Here is a 14611-nt window from a genome sequence, read left to right on the forward strand (position 1 = left end):
ATTTAATATTTTATGCTGTTAGGTCCATGCTGCTACTTCTGCTTGTCTTTATAAATCGAGTTCTAAACAAAAGATGTAATTTTTTCCGAAAAAAATTCAATTGATAGAGCTGTTTTTGTGTGATGATGCATGAGAGCTGCATGCTAGAGAGATGAAAATGTGCCTAGCGCCCTCACACTTTGTTGGCGATCAAAGAAGATTCTTATTTTGATGATCGATGAAATTAAAGTAAACATTCTCTCACAATATGCCAGTGAAATAATTTCAAAAGGTAATATGATCAGTCGTATATTTAATATATACAAACTGGGCACCTGATCCTACAAACTGTTATAATATTTTGATTATTATGTAAAATTCAGACATATTTAACTAGCTTTACGTAACAACTACCCACTCACTGTGTTGCTATATTATGCAACGACAGCGCCGGCAAGAACTCTCTGTCTCCGGTTTAATTATACTTTAGGCCCCCTCGATAATGCATTTCAAGGGAGCCTAGACTAAATTATGCAACATATATTTATAAACGGTCATAATCTTATCTAGGCATAGAACTTGGCTTTAGGTAAGCCTAGATAGAGGCTTGTAGGCTATTTATGCCTATAATATATAGGAGTAGGAGTATGTAGGAAATTATGCTTTTTAAACAAAAATTAATCGATATTTATTATTAAATTCCAAATGGATAAAAAAGACCCTATTCTATACTGTATATGGATACGTGGTTTAACCGTTTTCACTGAAAAAAATTAATCAATAATTATCTCATTTAAATCGAATAGGCATAGAGATATTATAGTTCACTATAATATCTCCTACGGATATAGGCCTACTAAATGTGACAGGCCATAATAAATAAAATTAAAGTAAGCTAGCTACTACTAAAGCTACAATAGGGGTACAGTACTAAGTTAATTATTATTAATTGTGCTTCTCTGGAAATCAACAATTAAAATCAACTGGCCTTTATTTATATGTCATTGTTATTTTCTTTTAGATATTGACAATTGAAATCAACACCATCATCATGAGACGTGCTAAGATCAAGCCTTCTATCAATCTCGCTGCTTCCAGAAGGTCATCGCAGGTGGTCAAGCCGGACAGTAAAGCCAAGAATACACCATCAAACTCCTACACTCCTACTGAAACAGGCATTCCTATAGCAGACCACAATGGATCATCTAAGGCCAAGAATTCACTTGAAGTGTCTAAGCCCCAGGTGCCCAGCCTGGAATTTTCTAAGCCCCAGGTCACCAGCCCCAGAGTGTCTAAGCCCCAGGTAACTAGCCCCAAAGTGTCTAAGCCCCAGGTCGCCAGCCCCGAAGTTTCTAAGCCCCTGGTGGCTGTGCAACAAGTATCAAAACCCCAGTTGTCTTGCACAAAACCTATAACAGCAGGAGCTTCTGGTGACAAGTCTTCCAAACCTTTATTGCGAACCGAGTCTGAAGAAATCGCAACAAACGTAAGATAGTTCAAATATATCATTTATTTCGCCAATAAACAAAACAAATATATAAAAACAAATTTAAAGTAAAGATGTACAGTATAATCACCATATGCAATTTGTTTACATTTTAGTTGAAAAAGTGTTTGTTTTAAATAATGTAAGTGAATTCCATGTATTTTGATCTACAGGAGCAAGAATTGGATACTTCTAGTAAAGTTGGTGAATCACCTACAGCGCCTTCACAGTCAAAAGAAAGCTTAAATCCGCAACGTAGGAGAAAATTCTCCGCTAAACCAAATCTTGGTCAAAATAGAATGCGTTTACCGTTACCATCAAGAAAGGAAAAGACATCTGTAATTTCTCATCAAAATACTGCCAATGGTACATCAGAAAGTTGTGGTGCTATAGCTAATGCGGATTCTGATAAGCCATTTGATCCACCCAACGTAAGGAGAGTGGTTCCTGTATCCCTTGAGAAGTCTGCAGGTATGCTTTGTCTTTATAGTCTTTGCACAAGATTGTTGGCAATAAATATGTATGTTAAGCATGGTTCCCACTAGGACGCAAAGCAAGAACATAAGTGCAATGATGACAGTAATTTTTTAAATATTTTTAAAGTTCAAATCCCCTTCTTATCTTTCCGACCTACTTCCTTTTCACATACCTTCCCGTCGCCTTTGCTTGTCTTCAAAAAATCTTCTTTCCATTCAAACTTTTAATACTAAAACGTATGACCTAAGCACCTTTACTTCTCGCTTATGGAATGACTCACCCGCCTCTATTAGGTCATGTTCTTCTGCCATCGCCTTTAAATTTGCCTTGAATACTCATCTTTTTCTTTCAAATTGAAACTCTCTCTCGCGCCTTTGATCACTTACTGCTGGAATTGGCGCATTACAAATTCATATTATTATTATTAATTGCTTGTCATTGGTCAACTCATTTGCATTGCATCTAAGTGGGAACCAAACTTCAGATGTAAGACAGAGAAACCATGTGTATTTAGGCATTTGATAACTAAGGTAGCCAAAAACCTATAGAGCACAAAGGTTTCGAGAACTGTGCATTTTAGTATGGTAGCAGTAACCATTGTTTTCCATTTCTAGCTGTATTGCAAAATAAACATGTGGTGGACAAGCCACAGAAAAACATCAGGGAAATATTATCTACCTCAACCCAACCAAAGCCTCAAATGTCTAAACCAACGGTTCACCCCAAATCAACCCAACAACCATCACGGCCAGAACGCTTGGTGGAGAAACGAGGTGCACTACCTCCAACCATCCAAGATAAACGATTACGTGATCTCAAAGCGCTTGAGACTGAGGTATTGTTTGCTATTGGTATTTTAAAACTAAAGCTCTGTCTACACTATCAAACTAGTTTGACAAAATAAGTGTGATGTGCCCAAATATGGTAGTAATATGACATCATGTCCATATATGGGCATATCACATTTTTTTGTCACATAAAGTTTGATAGTGTAGACAAGGCTTCGGAAGTTGTTGGCTTTTATAATGCAACTCTGATTCGATCAGAGGAAAATTCTGTGGTACAGCATCTCATGTCTTTCCCATGCGACACCTGTATTATAGACACTTAACCTAACCTTCCATTATACAGCCCCACATGTGATACACCTAACACTGTATTATAATTCAAAATTGTTTTATAGACACCAGCCAAACGACGCAAACGATACATAAAGAAGACATCGCCACCAGACCGCAGCAAGATGACGATGAGCGATCTAATTTATTATAATCCAAAAGCAAATCCAATGAAGTAAGTTGTAGCTTGGTTGTTAAAATGTATATCTTTCAATCCCAAGGTCCAGTATTCAATCCTTACCTAGTGCCAGGGTTGTAACTCACGACTCTTTTTAAGTCCATTACCTAAGCCATAAATGAGACTTATGCTTTGTTCCCACTAGAGACAAAATGTAAATACTTAGCGCAAGTAAGGGATTTGTCAAATCACAAACAATGGATCATTTGAACATTGGTCAACTCACTATAATATATTCCTTCTACATTCAATCCCTAATCCCTAATCCGGTTCTACTGATATTGACTATCTTTCAGGTCGTCGTTGGAATCCCAAGAAAAAGCTAAACCAAATAATAACAATAATGATGATAATAATGTAAAGGAAAAACCAAGGTTTGTTGTTTATTGTTTTTTCTCACTGTTTGTAACAACTAATATATTAATTATTCTAAAGCGTGGTTCCCACTAGCGACGCAACGCAAGGACGTAACGCAACGCAAGTGAATTGACCAATCACAAGCGATGGCTTATTCGCTTGTGATTGCTAACTGTCTATAACTTCGCTTGTCATTGGTTAAAACGCCCTTGCGTTACGTTCTTAAATCAATAACATTATTTGTATGTTATATTGTATGTAAATCAAGGTCATTCATTTTTGCTGCAATTTTTGGAACGTGTCAAAGGTCAAAGTTTGTCATTAGCTCAGACTCTTTTTTCCACATTTTTTTCTTGTTGATTTCCTTACAAAATGTTGGTCTCTGGCAAAAGCTCTTATTAAAATCAAACTACAACTAATATGTTAATATTGTGTTATTTTGTAGTGTTGTAAATGCAGTGGATGAGGTTGCAGAGGAGGAGTCCAATCAAATGGCACCGCAAGTTAGAATTGATGCAGATGGGAAAATAGTTATCGACAAAGACAGGTAAAGCACACACTAAACTTAACTTACAAAAACAAATTAACTGGTCATTTTTTTTTAATACACTAATCCGATTACTCAATTTGATTGACAGTTTAACGATCGAGGCATCGCCTGCAAGAACTTTTGTGACGGAAAATGCTGAAGTCGTTCATGAGGATCAGTCAAACGTAACCTACGCAAGTTTCAGAAAGCGAACTCACACGTCAGCATGGACAAAAATGGGTAAGTGATCTTTAATGATTCATTCTCGACAATAAAACACATAATTCACACATTTCTTGCCATTATTAAACTTCCAAAATCCATTTTTTAGAGACTGAAAGGTTCTTCTTGGCGTTGAGCATGGTTGGCACAGACTTCACAATGGTAAATGCACTTTTTCCAAAACGAACCCGACATCAAATCAAGAACAAGTTTAAACGCGAAGAGCGCATGAACCGAACACGCATTGATAAAGCTATACGTGAGTATTACTACCGAAACCACAAGAAAGTGTCGCTCTAATAAGGATTTCTTCTAAGTATTGGTTCGTTAGATGTAGTGTTGACAAATATATTTCCCTCATTTGTTTCATGAGAAAGTGTCCCCTTATTTGCCAAGGATTACCTATAGTAAATTAATCACTGTCCTATCGAATAGGGGGTAATCTTTTTGTGAACCAGTTTAACGGAGTAACCCCCAACTCGTCTCAAATTACTATAAACTAGGTTCTTTAAAGTGCCTCAAACCCATGCATACATTGTTCGCATTGTACGGTTAACGGCGCCCCTGCCAATGAAAGGAGCTCTACTATGTTTTTATGTGTTATCTAATATAAAAACCCCTTCTTCTTTGTGTCTGCAGTGAAGTATTTTTCATTCAATCATTGTCATTTTGATTAATTTAGGAGAAAAACAACGTTTGGACAGATCAATGTTTGAGGCGTCAGAGGATTCAGATGAAGAAAGTGTTGTGGGCGTCACGATAACCAAAGGAAAGAAACGAGGTATCAAATTAGTAACAAACAAATTAAAAGTGATGGACATGTATTTAATACGATAACTGTCTCAATGTGCTGTTGACTACATTTTTAAAATTTTCTTTTTATTAGGACCAAAGCAAGCAGCGACTTCAAAAGAAAAACGAGTTGAAGATGAGGAATCCGAGTTCAATGAAAATCTTCTGGATAATAACTCTGATCAGGATGGTAGTGATGTCGAGGTCACTAACATTCTGGCAAGACCTACACGCTCAGGTCGAATTCCAAAGGTCCGAATTGACTACGCTAACATTGTCGAAGTTGATGATGAAGAGGAGGAGACTGGTGCAATTGTAAGAGAAATTGGCTCTTCGCCGTTGGTAAATGGAAATGTGCAGAAAACACCAGGTGGGTTGTCACCTGGTAAATCTGGTCACATGACACCTGCACAAGGCACACCCACAACACCTATGCAAACGGTATATGTTGTTACTCCTTTACAAGGTGGTAAACAGTTTATGATTAGACAGCATAATGTACCACAGCCGTCACCGGACAGCATTCAAGCAGCCTTAGCACATCATACAGGAGGCACAACCTCACAGTTTCAAACAGGTGGTCAATCGCCGTTAATCCAGCTGCAACATCGTAACTCCCCAGCAACTTCAACTCTACAGCTGAGAATGCCTTCTCCTCAAAATCCAATTAACTCCCCGACGGGATCACACACAGTTTTGAAACAAAAAGTAGGGAATACCGAAATCATCGTAATGTCGCCAGCAAGAGGAGGTCCTGGCAGTTCAGGGCAAGTTGATTTCAATCATCCCTTGTCAACAGGTGTCCAAAACACTCTGCATACTAACAATACACCACCTGTGCACTCGGCCAATCAAAGAACGTTTATCAGAATTCAACCAGGTGACATAAGAATGTCTCCCAACAACACTGCCATTTCAGTGCAACAACATCAAACTGCCAATAGCCATACAAAACGTAGACCAACCCAAACTTTAGAGGTAGCGCTTAATGAACCGTTTGTACCACCCTCAATGAAACCAAAATCGTGCCAGAGAGACAGTGCTAACAAAAATCTGCAAAAGGTGATTGTACAGAGTCTACCACAGAGTCTGGAGTCTGATCCAGAGGTTCTTTTGTTGGATGATGTCAGTCTTGCAGCACAGACAGAGGTCGTGTCAGAGGTCGTGATGGAGGTTGAAGCAGAATGTACCAATTGATGACTATTTTTTAGGAGTTAATGCTCGATTCCCACTATGACGCAACACAACGATGTAAACGAAACACAAGTGACCAATCATAAGAGATGGATTATTCAAACTGGCGTTGTGACTTGCTTGTGTTAATTCTATGTCTTGCATCCTAGTGGGAACCAAGCTTTCTAGCTAGTTATGAATATAAAACTACCTGGTCTGATCACTAATAAACTATACGTGTAAAGAGTATATATATGTTGAAGAAAAGTTAATTAATAAGAAATTTGTGACCTAAATTGACAAAAAAAAATTATTATGTTAAAAGAATTTATAAAATTGAAATAAATTGTTTTATAATTTGTATAGGCATGGTTTATAAAAAGTGTACAAATTGTAATTTATTTGAGAGAACTTATAAATGAATTATCTTGGGAGGTATTTTCTCATTTTTTTTTATTTACGATTGAACAATGTGTCGATTTTATTTTCTTTTATATATTAAATATGTGCTGGAATTTGCGATCCATCATTCCCGTCCTGCAGCTGTGCGTAATCGTGATTTTGTTCAGTCAAGCATATCAATATCATGTAAATTCATTAATTTTCCATGGTATTTTATTGTTTTGTCAAACCCTTTCATACTGTAAGGTTACAATATATTCTTGTAAAATCTCATATGAATACTAGTTTTGTTGTTGCTAAGTGTGAAAAGGGCTTAAGACTTTCACATAGCATTCCAAAGACTATCTCACTATCTAATTTTCCATTACACGTATTTATATATATATATTTTATAGTCCTCAGGATTGGATCATTTGTTTCTTTGCATCAAATATGTATCGTTTAAAATGAAGGATGATTTTGATTGGCTGATGGTCATCTGGCAATGAAGAAACTTCTTCAGAGTCTGAAAGAATAACATAGTTCTAGTTAATAATTTTACATTTGGTGGTCTATAATTTATCACCTGGCTCCCAAAAATTAAGGCGGGTTTCCCACCCCTCACTTATATCCACATGTGGGTTAATGGTAGTGATTGTGTCGGTTCTCTGTACCGTCATGAATATTCATTACCCCTACATTATACTTTGAAGTAACACCATGAACATTTATTGTTTGCTCAACCAGGTAACATAGTTAGCTTTTCCCAGGTCAAATATGCCATTTATACCATTTATTCTTTTCAAATACCACTTTTGATATACCTTGTTTTTTCTTTCCTTTTTTCTTCGATAATATTGATAGCTGTTTTGATGCTTCATCACCCAGTCCACCTAAAGAAATATTGTTTTATTTTAATAGTTTGATATATTAATAGGATCCAATTTTATTTTATGTCAACTTGAACTCAACCCCCAACCTCTTACTTCCGATCCCATTAACAGAGAGAAGGAATGATCTATAGCAGTAGTATTAACATACTCACTTGGTATTCGAACTTTGAACTTTCCACTTTGACCAAATCCTCCTTCAATGACCCCTTCTTCCCCTGTAGATAGATTAACCTTCAGGCCCACAAATAACTGAATATTTGTTTCTTTCTTAAACAATGAACGACCTATGACACTATATTCATCAGTCATCTAAAAGTGTATAACAAAAATATATGGTATATAAAAATCGAATCTCGATTGGGGTTGCTTTTTCTCATTCTCTGTATAATTTTCACTGTTTATAAATGAATTTTATTTTATTTTTTTTATTTCTTCAATTTCTGCCATAAACATAAGAAGACAAAACAATTATAAAAGGAGGCACGGAAAGACCAAACAGGTGCTAAACACCTAGTTGGTCAACCCAGAAAAGAGAAAAATAAATAAATTACGTTCTACAATAAAAGCATCGACAAGAAAGCTACCAACTAACAGAAATATTTAAGTTGCGGATTTCACTGAATTCTTAATGTCATCATTTGGTTCCTTTATGTATTGGCGGTTTAGACTTCCTTCTATGCCTGTCAAATGTATTTTTATCCAATTCTTTATTATTTAAAAAATATTTCAATCTCACCCTTTCAACAAATCCCTCACGACATTTTGTCTTAAAAATCTTCAATTGAGGTAGTACTGTGTCTAGGTAGTTCTGTAATGCAAAAATACATTTTATTTTGATATTTCAAAATCATACAATCGTTATATGTATTTACAAGAAATTTATAAATGTAGTCTACTGATTTAATTTGAAATCCCAATCAACATTTGTTTTGTATACTACGTATCATTTGCTATAGATGATGTGAATTAATATATGCAGTATACAAACGAATAACAATACCTTCTCGGTCATGTGATTAACTAGTCTTCCGTGAAATGCCAAACGGCAGGTGTTTGAATGTAAAATGTAAAGTTAAGAAAAATAACAAATAAATAAATTAGTATCTCCCCTTATTATGGGGTGCCCTTTGAATACAGGTTGGCTGTAGTGTTAAAACCTATATTTCCCCTCATTTGTTTCCCCAATGCAATAAAGGATATGAATATCTGTATCAAGTTTTGAACCAATCACAAGACAGGCTTCTGGACATGTGACTGGTTTTTCAAACTCTAACAAAGCCCATTGATGATTGGCTGTCTGTGGTTGATCAAAATCACCTGACTTCTCAGTTTCTTTGTTACATAAAGGCTTTAATAATTCAGCTTGATAAATAAACTCTTTTGAAAAACTAAATTCTGTAAATAGATTTAAAAATGTATCCAAATTTAAAACTCATATGCAAAATATTTTGCTTGGTGGTTAACGTCCTTGCCTTCCAATCTAAGGTCGGGGTTCAATCCTGACCTAGTGCCATGGTTGTAACTCAACTCTTTTTAACTCCACTCCCTAAGGCTCAAATGAGACTTAGTTTATAAGCACGAAAACTTGTAAAATAGTTTATCCATCCTGTAATTTGCGACTTACTTGCTGTTGGAAAACGTACCTGGATTGGAGTCCTCTTGATCTGTAAGGCACCGAAAGAAAGTGACCTTTGACATTACCGTATCATGTCCCATCGTTACTGTAATATTGAAATATTTTGTTCATTACTGTATTTTGTATGTTGCTGTATTTTTACAGAATTGTAAACTTGATTCTCATTAACAGCTCCTACCATATTTAGGCATATCACTACCATATTTAGGCATATCATGCTTTATACACCACCTAAAGTAACTGGAAAAACTTACCATGAAACTTGGCTTTAGTTGTGCAAGCGCCTTTGAAATAACTAATTTTTTTCACTGATATAATTCCAGCTGAAAATAAAGCTTTACTATTAGTAACTTTAAATATATTGTAACAGAGAAAACATCGTTATCAAAAAAGCAAATAGCAATCTATCTGTTTTTTATTGATCTTTTATTTTCGTCAATCTCACCACATATTGTTGGCAATGTGCCTGGCGTACACACCAGGCCTCGCTCAAGTTGTTTGGGGTCAAACTGGGTCACACAGATCCCGGCACGGTCACCTTGTGATATGGAGGTTACAGGTTTATGAAACATTTGCATGGATTTTACTTTCTTGTTTACTTTTAGTGCAGGGATTTCTACCGTCTGTAAAGCAGAAAACATTTTGTTTTAGTTTTATTTTTATAAATTTCAGTTTCAGTTTTATTTTGTTTTGTCTATCATTGTCACTTTGCTACTTACATCATTAACTGTCACTTTGCCACTTAGCATTGTCCCCGTCATGACCGTTCCCTGACCTCGTATTGCGAAGCAGTGATCCAAAGAAAATAACAGAGGACCCGACGAATCACGGGCTGGAATATATGTTTGATGCTTTAGCTCCTGTATGTCAATGTAATGGAACAGTTTTCAGATTAGGAAATGTTTAATTTATTTGTATATTTTAATTTTAGCGAAATTTTTAATTAAGATATTCCCACAAATATGTTGAATCAATACCTCAATAAGTTGATCAATTCCTTCAGAACATTCCTCTCCCCCATCTGGTCCCCCTGGTTTGGCAGCTACAGCTATCACGGGAGACCCAGGAAAGCATGTACATTCTAGCGTCTTTAACATTCTTTTTGTCATCTATAAATTTTTGAGTGTATAGTCAAAGAACTTATAACACAAGAATCTCCTGTTCTTCAATTTGCATTCAAAACACAGTATCGGAAGTACAGGGTTAAAAGGTCAAACTGGGCGACGCCATTTCACAGCATGGAGTATTAGCAGATCCCCTCTATGATTTTGACTTTCTAATTTGATGCGGGCACCCTACTCCATGGCTCACAATGGCGCCACCCATAGCTCTATTCTATCCCACAATGCCTTTCGAAATTGTTACGCGCTTCGGACAAACAGGAGTACATAATTACATAATTACATTAGAATTTCTTCTATTAAAGGGACATTTTCCAATGTTTTATCATTATGACACTTTCAGGACACACTAATATGGTTCTACTGTATTTTTCATTTCGGCCAAATGTAACAAATTTATTTAGCAGAGTATATCTATTTTATAGAGTGACTGAGAGGTTTAGAAATCTTTTCGTGGAAAACCCAACCCATTTTTTTCAGAAGAGTAACAATTTTCCTCTATATCTGATCTTGGAGGCAATTTTACCTGCTTTGATGTTAGAGGGGTAGAAATATTGTGGTACATAAAATCAGAAATTTGATAAAGTAACCTTATCTATAGTAGCTTGTTTTTTCTGTGCCGGCAACAGATCAACTTTATTCAAAACGACCACCATCTTTTTACACGTTATTTCACCAATAATCAAGCACTGAAAATAAAAAAATGATAAATTACATTGAGGTTTCAGCCTTGTGAATATGAGTCCCTGGTTCAAATCCATAATAAAATTTATTTTCCAAAACTTTTTTTTAAAGTAACATTTCATTCTGTACAAAATGGCAAAATCAGAATTCTTTTACTGCAGTAACTACATTTTGTTTAAAGATGTATTGTCCCTTGAAACACAAAAAATGAAAAAAATAATATTCTAAATTAAAATGGACCATATCAAAGTAATATTAAAGTTATTCACTTTAAGTCGAAAATTTGAGGCAAAAACAACAAGTTTACGTCACGGATGAGAAGGTGTTTTCACACAGATCGCAAGGAAGTTTTATGATTATGCATACAGAGTAGCCAAACAAGCGCGTTGCATTATGAGATATGTTTTGATCGAAAACTTTGACTGGAAGTCAAAGTTATTTTTTGAACAAAAAAACGTCCGTATTTTGGTTAAATTATTTTTTTTCCAACTAATTTTTTGTGAAAGTTAATAACTATTATGATACTTAGACCCACTTTTTTTCGAAATTAAAAAAACAAATTTTTTTAAAATTAGTAAAGGGGCAATTAATGTAATGATTGCATTAAACGATAAACTTCTATCTACCATTGAAACAAATTCATGCATTGCATTTAAACAGCTGTGTTTATTAATATTACATAAATTATTATTCTTTATTAGGTATTTGCATGCTAACTCAACATCTTAAGCTCTGTTTACACTATCAAACTTTATGTGATAAATATATGTGATGTGTCCATATATGGACATGATGATATCACTATCATATTTAGGCATATCACTACCATATTTAGGCATATCATGCTTTATACACCACCTCTGCAGATTGAGTTTGCATTCCTTTTGTGACATCGATAACAAGCATCATTAGGTCAATAATTTGTGCACCTTGAAAAGTGAAAAAAAATGTCATCATTATTATTATTATCTTAATAGGTAAATACAGTTAGTAATAATAATTAAATGGTGTTAGCACTGGTCCTTGTAACCATGATACTAGATCACATATGGTGGCTATTGACTGTGTACAGTTAGCACTGCATGTTGATGCTTAAAACAATATCACTCCTGCATTCCACTAGACCACTATCATGTATATATATACATTTTTTTTTTAGGACAGCTATCGCAACTTTCATTGGTACGCATGAGTAGATTCTCATCACTTTTGCTTTCTTCACAAATCTTAAAACGTGGCGCTATCATAAGGTTAGTAATTCTAGTTTTGTTAGTAATAATACTATTAACTAACCTCCAATGATGGTCCTGATTAGTGAAGCATGTCCAGGGCAGTCAACGAGTGTGAACTGAAGCTTATCATAAGCATTGCCATTTAAATGATCAGGAATCGACACGGAAAATGATGAAAAACCTTGATATATAAATAACATTAAATATTGAAGTTGTTCCTATATCTAATAGTAATTCTAATCTAACATTAATTACTGTATATGATGCCGTTTGTTTGTATTGGACAGAGAGTTGTAGTATGTGGTGTATGTACTTTTAAACTAGGAATGTTTTTGGTTAAAGGGACGTGTATTATCGTCTTCTATGTTGAATATTGTGAATATACTGTACAGTATATTTGTTTAGGCCTATAATAATACGCTGTGGCTAAAGATACGGTACCGTATTCTAACTTCTGTTTACTAAAGATACGGTAAAATTGCATTACGTCATAACCAGCCAATGGGGTGCTGGTACGTGTGTGACGTCATCGTATAAGGACTTTGTGGATTTTTTTCATATCGCGAAAACCATGGAGGTATGGCGAAAACAGTGATCAACCGCATTTTCTTTATGCTTTATTTATCGCTATTATCGCCGTCGTGTGTGACAAAAACTAAATGTAGCCTACGTCTGTTATTATTATTGAAAATCCATGTTGATTTTAATTCTAGAATAGAGAAAACCGTTTTAAAAGAGGCCTAGGCCTACTTACTACGTACTATGTATAACCTCATTATATGAGTTTGTTTGTGTAGGGAAAGCGATGCCAGGCTGTGGCCAGCTGCATATGTGTGCTGTGCGCTGATTTCTGTGACTCGTCAGCCCTGGGGCTACACTGCTGTCTAAATCATAGTATTTAAGGGCCCCTTTATTGTCCGCATTTGCTTGTTGTTTATGGTCACCATTGTAAACAAAGTTTTAAAAAAATATAGGCCTAAATAGGCCATTTTGAATAAAAATAAAACCCTCATCTGCAGCGCACACACATCCACGCAGCCTGGCGCCGCCGATAGGAATTCTCTACATATACAACCAAACAACAGACGCGATATGAAAAAAAATCCAAAGTCCTTATACGATGACGTCACACACGTACCAGCACCCCATTGGCTGATTATGACGTAATGCAATTTTACCGTACCTTTAGTAAACAGAAGTTAGAATACGGTACCGTATCTTTAGCCACGGCGATAATAATAAAGCAGTAAAATTGTCGTATTCGAGTGGACCGTTGAGTACTTCCTTAACAAAGTATTTTGAGCGTTGAGATTGTTCTTAACGAAAAAGCTTTCGTTGTCAACGTTTTCTATTCGAATGACTTTCTGTTGAGCACAAATTTACAATTCGAATACAAAAAGTACTCAACGAATCTTTACGTTGACAACGAAAGTTCCCAATCAAATACGACAAATGACTCACCTAGATCTAAAGTTATGCCACGTTCTTTACTCTGTGGGTTTTTATCAAAACTGGCAGTTGATGCTGTTGTACTTAGTGCTTTTGCTATTTAAAGAATACAAAGTAATAAACTATTTAAAATAGGCCTATTATTAAAGGCCTACTTCTACTACTAGTAGCCTCAGTCAGGCTCGGCCCTAAACCTCTTTTTAGGCCTCTAACTCTAATAAGGCTAGGCCTAGCCCTTTTTTCTTATTAAAATGCCTAGCTAGCTAGAATCTTATGAAATGTACAGTATAGTATAAGTAGCCTATACACAATTATGCAGCTACGGTGTAGCATTTAAAAGTTAAATGTTGTTAGATAAATTCGGCTAGGCCTACGTTAGTCATTCAGAACCACCACAGCAGTCATTCAGTCCTGGTGCGTCAGTCGTGTCGTGATTGCAGATTCGAAGGCCTAGCAAATAAGTTGGCTTAGCCTAGCCATGCAATTAGTAACTCATTGATTATGGAGTATATATATTATGATGACAACGGTTTATGAAGACAAATAATTACCAAGAGAAGTTTTCCCACTGTCAATGTGGCCCAAAACTCCAACATTAAAATTCAGCACTGAATTTTCCGTGGCGGCTGCCATCTTGAAAAGTGTTGTCGGTAGCACCCTCAATTGTTCATCTTAGGAGAAAGGGAATTTCCCTATTGCATCATCCAATAATCTGTCATCGTCACACGTTGATTTAATTTATTTTGACATGGCGCCTCATATTTGGCCTACAGGCTTGTTCCGTTAATGTTTGTATTGTTCAATTGTGAGTGAAATACCAGGGAAGAGTTACTCTTCCCTGGAAATACGAAATAAATTGAAATGAATTGTCATGTAATCTGTCATCAACATCAAGAAATCATAC

General features: G+C 35.6%; 2 protein-coding genes across 4 annotated transcripts; one reads left to right on the top strand and one right to left on the bottom strand.

Moving 5' to 3' along the window:
* Positions 1–192: 192 nt before the first annotated feature.
* LOC140058581 (uncharacterized) lies at positions 193–6920 on the top strand. Its single transcript, XM_072104259.1, has 11 exons — positions 193–228; positions 1001–1465; positions 1639–1936; positions 2557–2777; positions 3126–3235; positions 3535–3612; positions 4041–4142; positions 4234–4364; positions 4456–4605; positions 5029–5127; positions 5233–6920. The coding sequence occupies exons 1-11, from the start codon at positions 211–213 to the stop codon at positions 6333–6335; spliced, it is 2775 nt and encodes a 924-aa protein (XP_071960360.1). The 5' UTR covers positions 193–210; the 3' UTR covers positions 6336–6920.
* On the bottom strand, positions 6909–14346 carry LOC140058582 (selenocysteine-specific elongation factor-like). Of its 3 annotated transcripts, XM_072104261.1 has the most exons (16): positions 14259–14346; positions 13720–13803; positions 12320–12439; positions 11885–11955; positions 10933–11031; positions 10199–10330; positions 9941–10081; positions 9667–9844; positions 9476–9544; positions 9229–9306; positions 8784–8980; positions 8586–8642; positions 8322–8393; positions 7738–7894; positions 7517–7585; positions 6909–7218 (listed from the first exon to the last, which is right to left on the bottom strand). In XM_072104261.1, exons 1-16 carry the CDS (start codon positions 14338–14340, stop codon positions 7112–7114), a joined length of 1713 nt encoding a protein of 570 aa, XP_071960362.1. In that variant the 5' UTR covers positions 14341–14346; the 3' UTR covers positions 6909–7111. The 3 variants fall into 3 exon arrangements, with proteins under 3 accessions (XP_071960362.1, XP_071960363.1, XP_071960364.1); XM_072104262.1 differs by lacking the exons at positions 13720–13803; positions 14259–14346 and adding an exon at positions 13020–13310; XM_072104263.1 differs by lacking the exons at positions 12320–12439; positions 13720–13803; positions 14259–14346 and having other exon boundaries at positions 11853–11940.
* Positions 14347–14611: the final 265 nt, after the last annotated feature.

The sequence above is a fragment of the Antedon mediterranea genome, chromosome 9 (genome assembly GCF_964355755.1).
Source record: "Antedon mediterranea chromosome 9, ecAntMedi1.1, whole genome shotgun sequence".
NCBI classification, from domain to species: domain Eukaryota; kingdom Metazoa; phylum Echinodermata; class Crinoidea; order Comatulida; family Antedonidae; genus Antedon; species Antedon mediterranea.

Coding starts and splice junctions, on each gene's coding strand:
- LOC140058582 (XM_072104261.1), bottom strand. CDS start 14,340: ATGGCAGCCGCCACGGAAAATTCAGTGCTGAATTTTAATGTTGGAGTT. Junction 10,331..10,932: donor AACAAGCTACTATAGATAAG/GTTACTTTATCA, acceptor AAAAATTTATAG/ATGACAAAAAGAATGTTAAA. Junction 8,981..9,228: donor TCAAGAGGACTCCAATCCAG/GTACGTTTTCCA, acceptor ATCTATTTACAG/AATTTAGTTTTTCAAAAGAG.
- LOC140058581 (XM_072104259.1), top strand. Junction 3,613..4,040: donor AATGTAAAGGAAAAACCAAG/GTTTGTTGTTTA, acceptor GTTATTTTGTAG/TGTTGTAAATGCAGTGGATG. Junction 5,128..5,232: donor AACCAAAGGAAAGAAACGAG/GTATCAAATTAG, acceptor TCTTTTTATTAG/GACCAAAGCAAGCAGCGACT.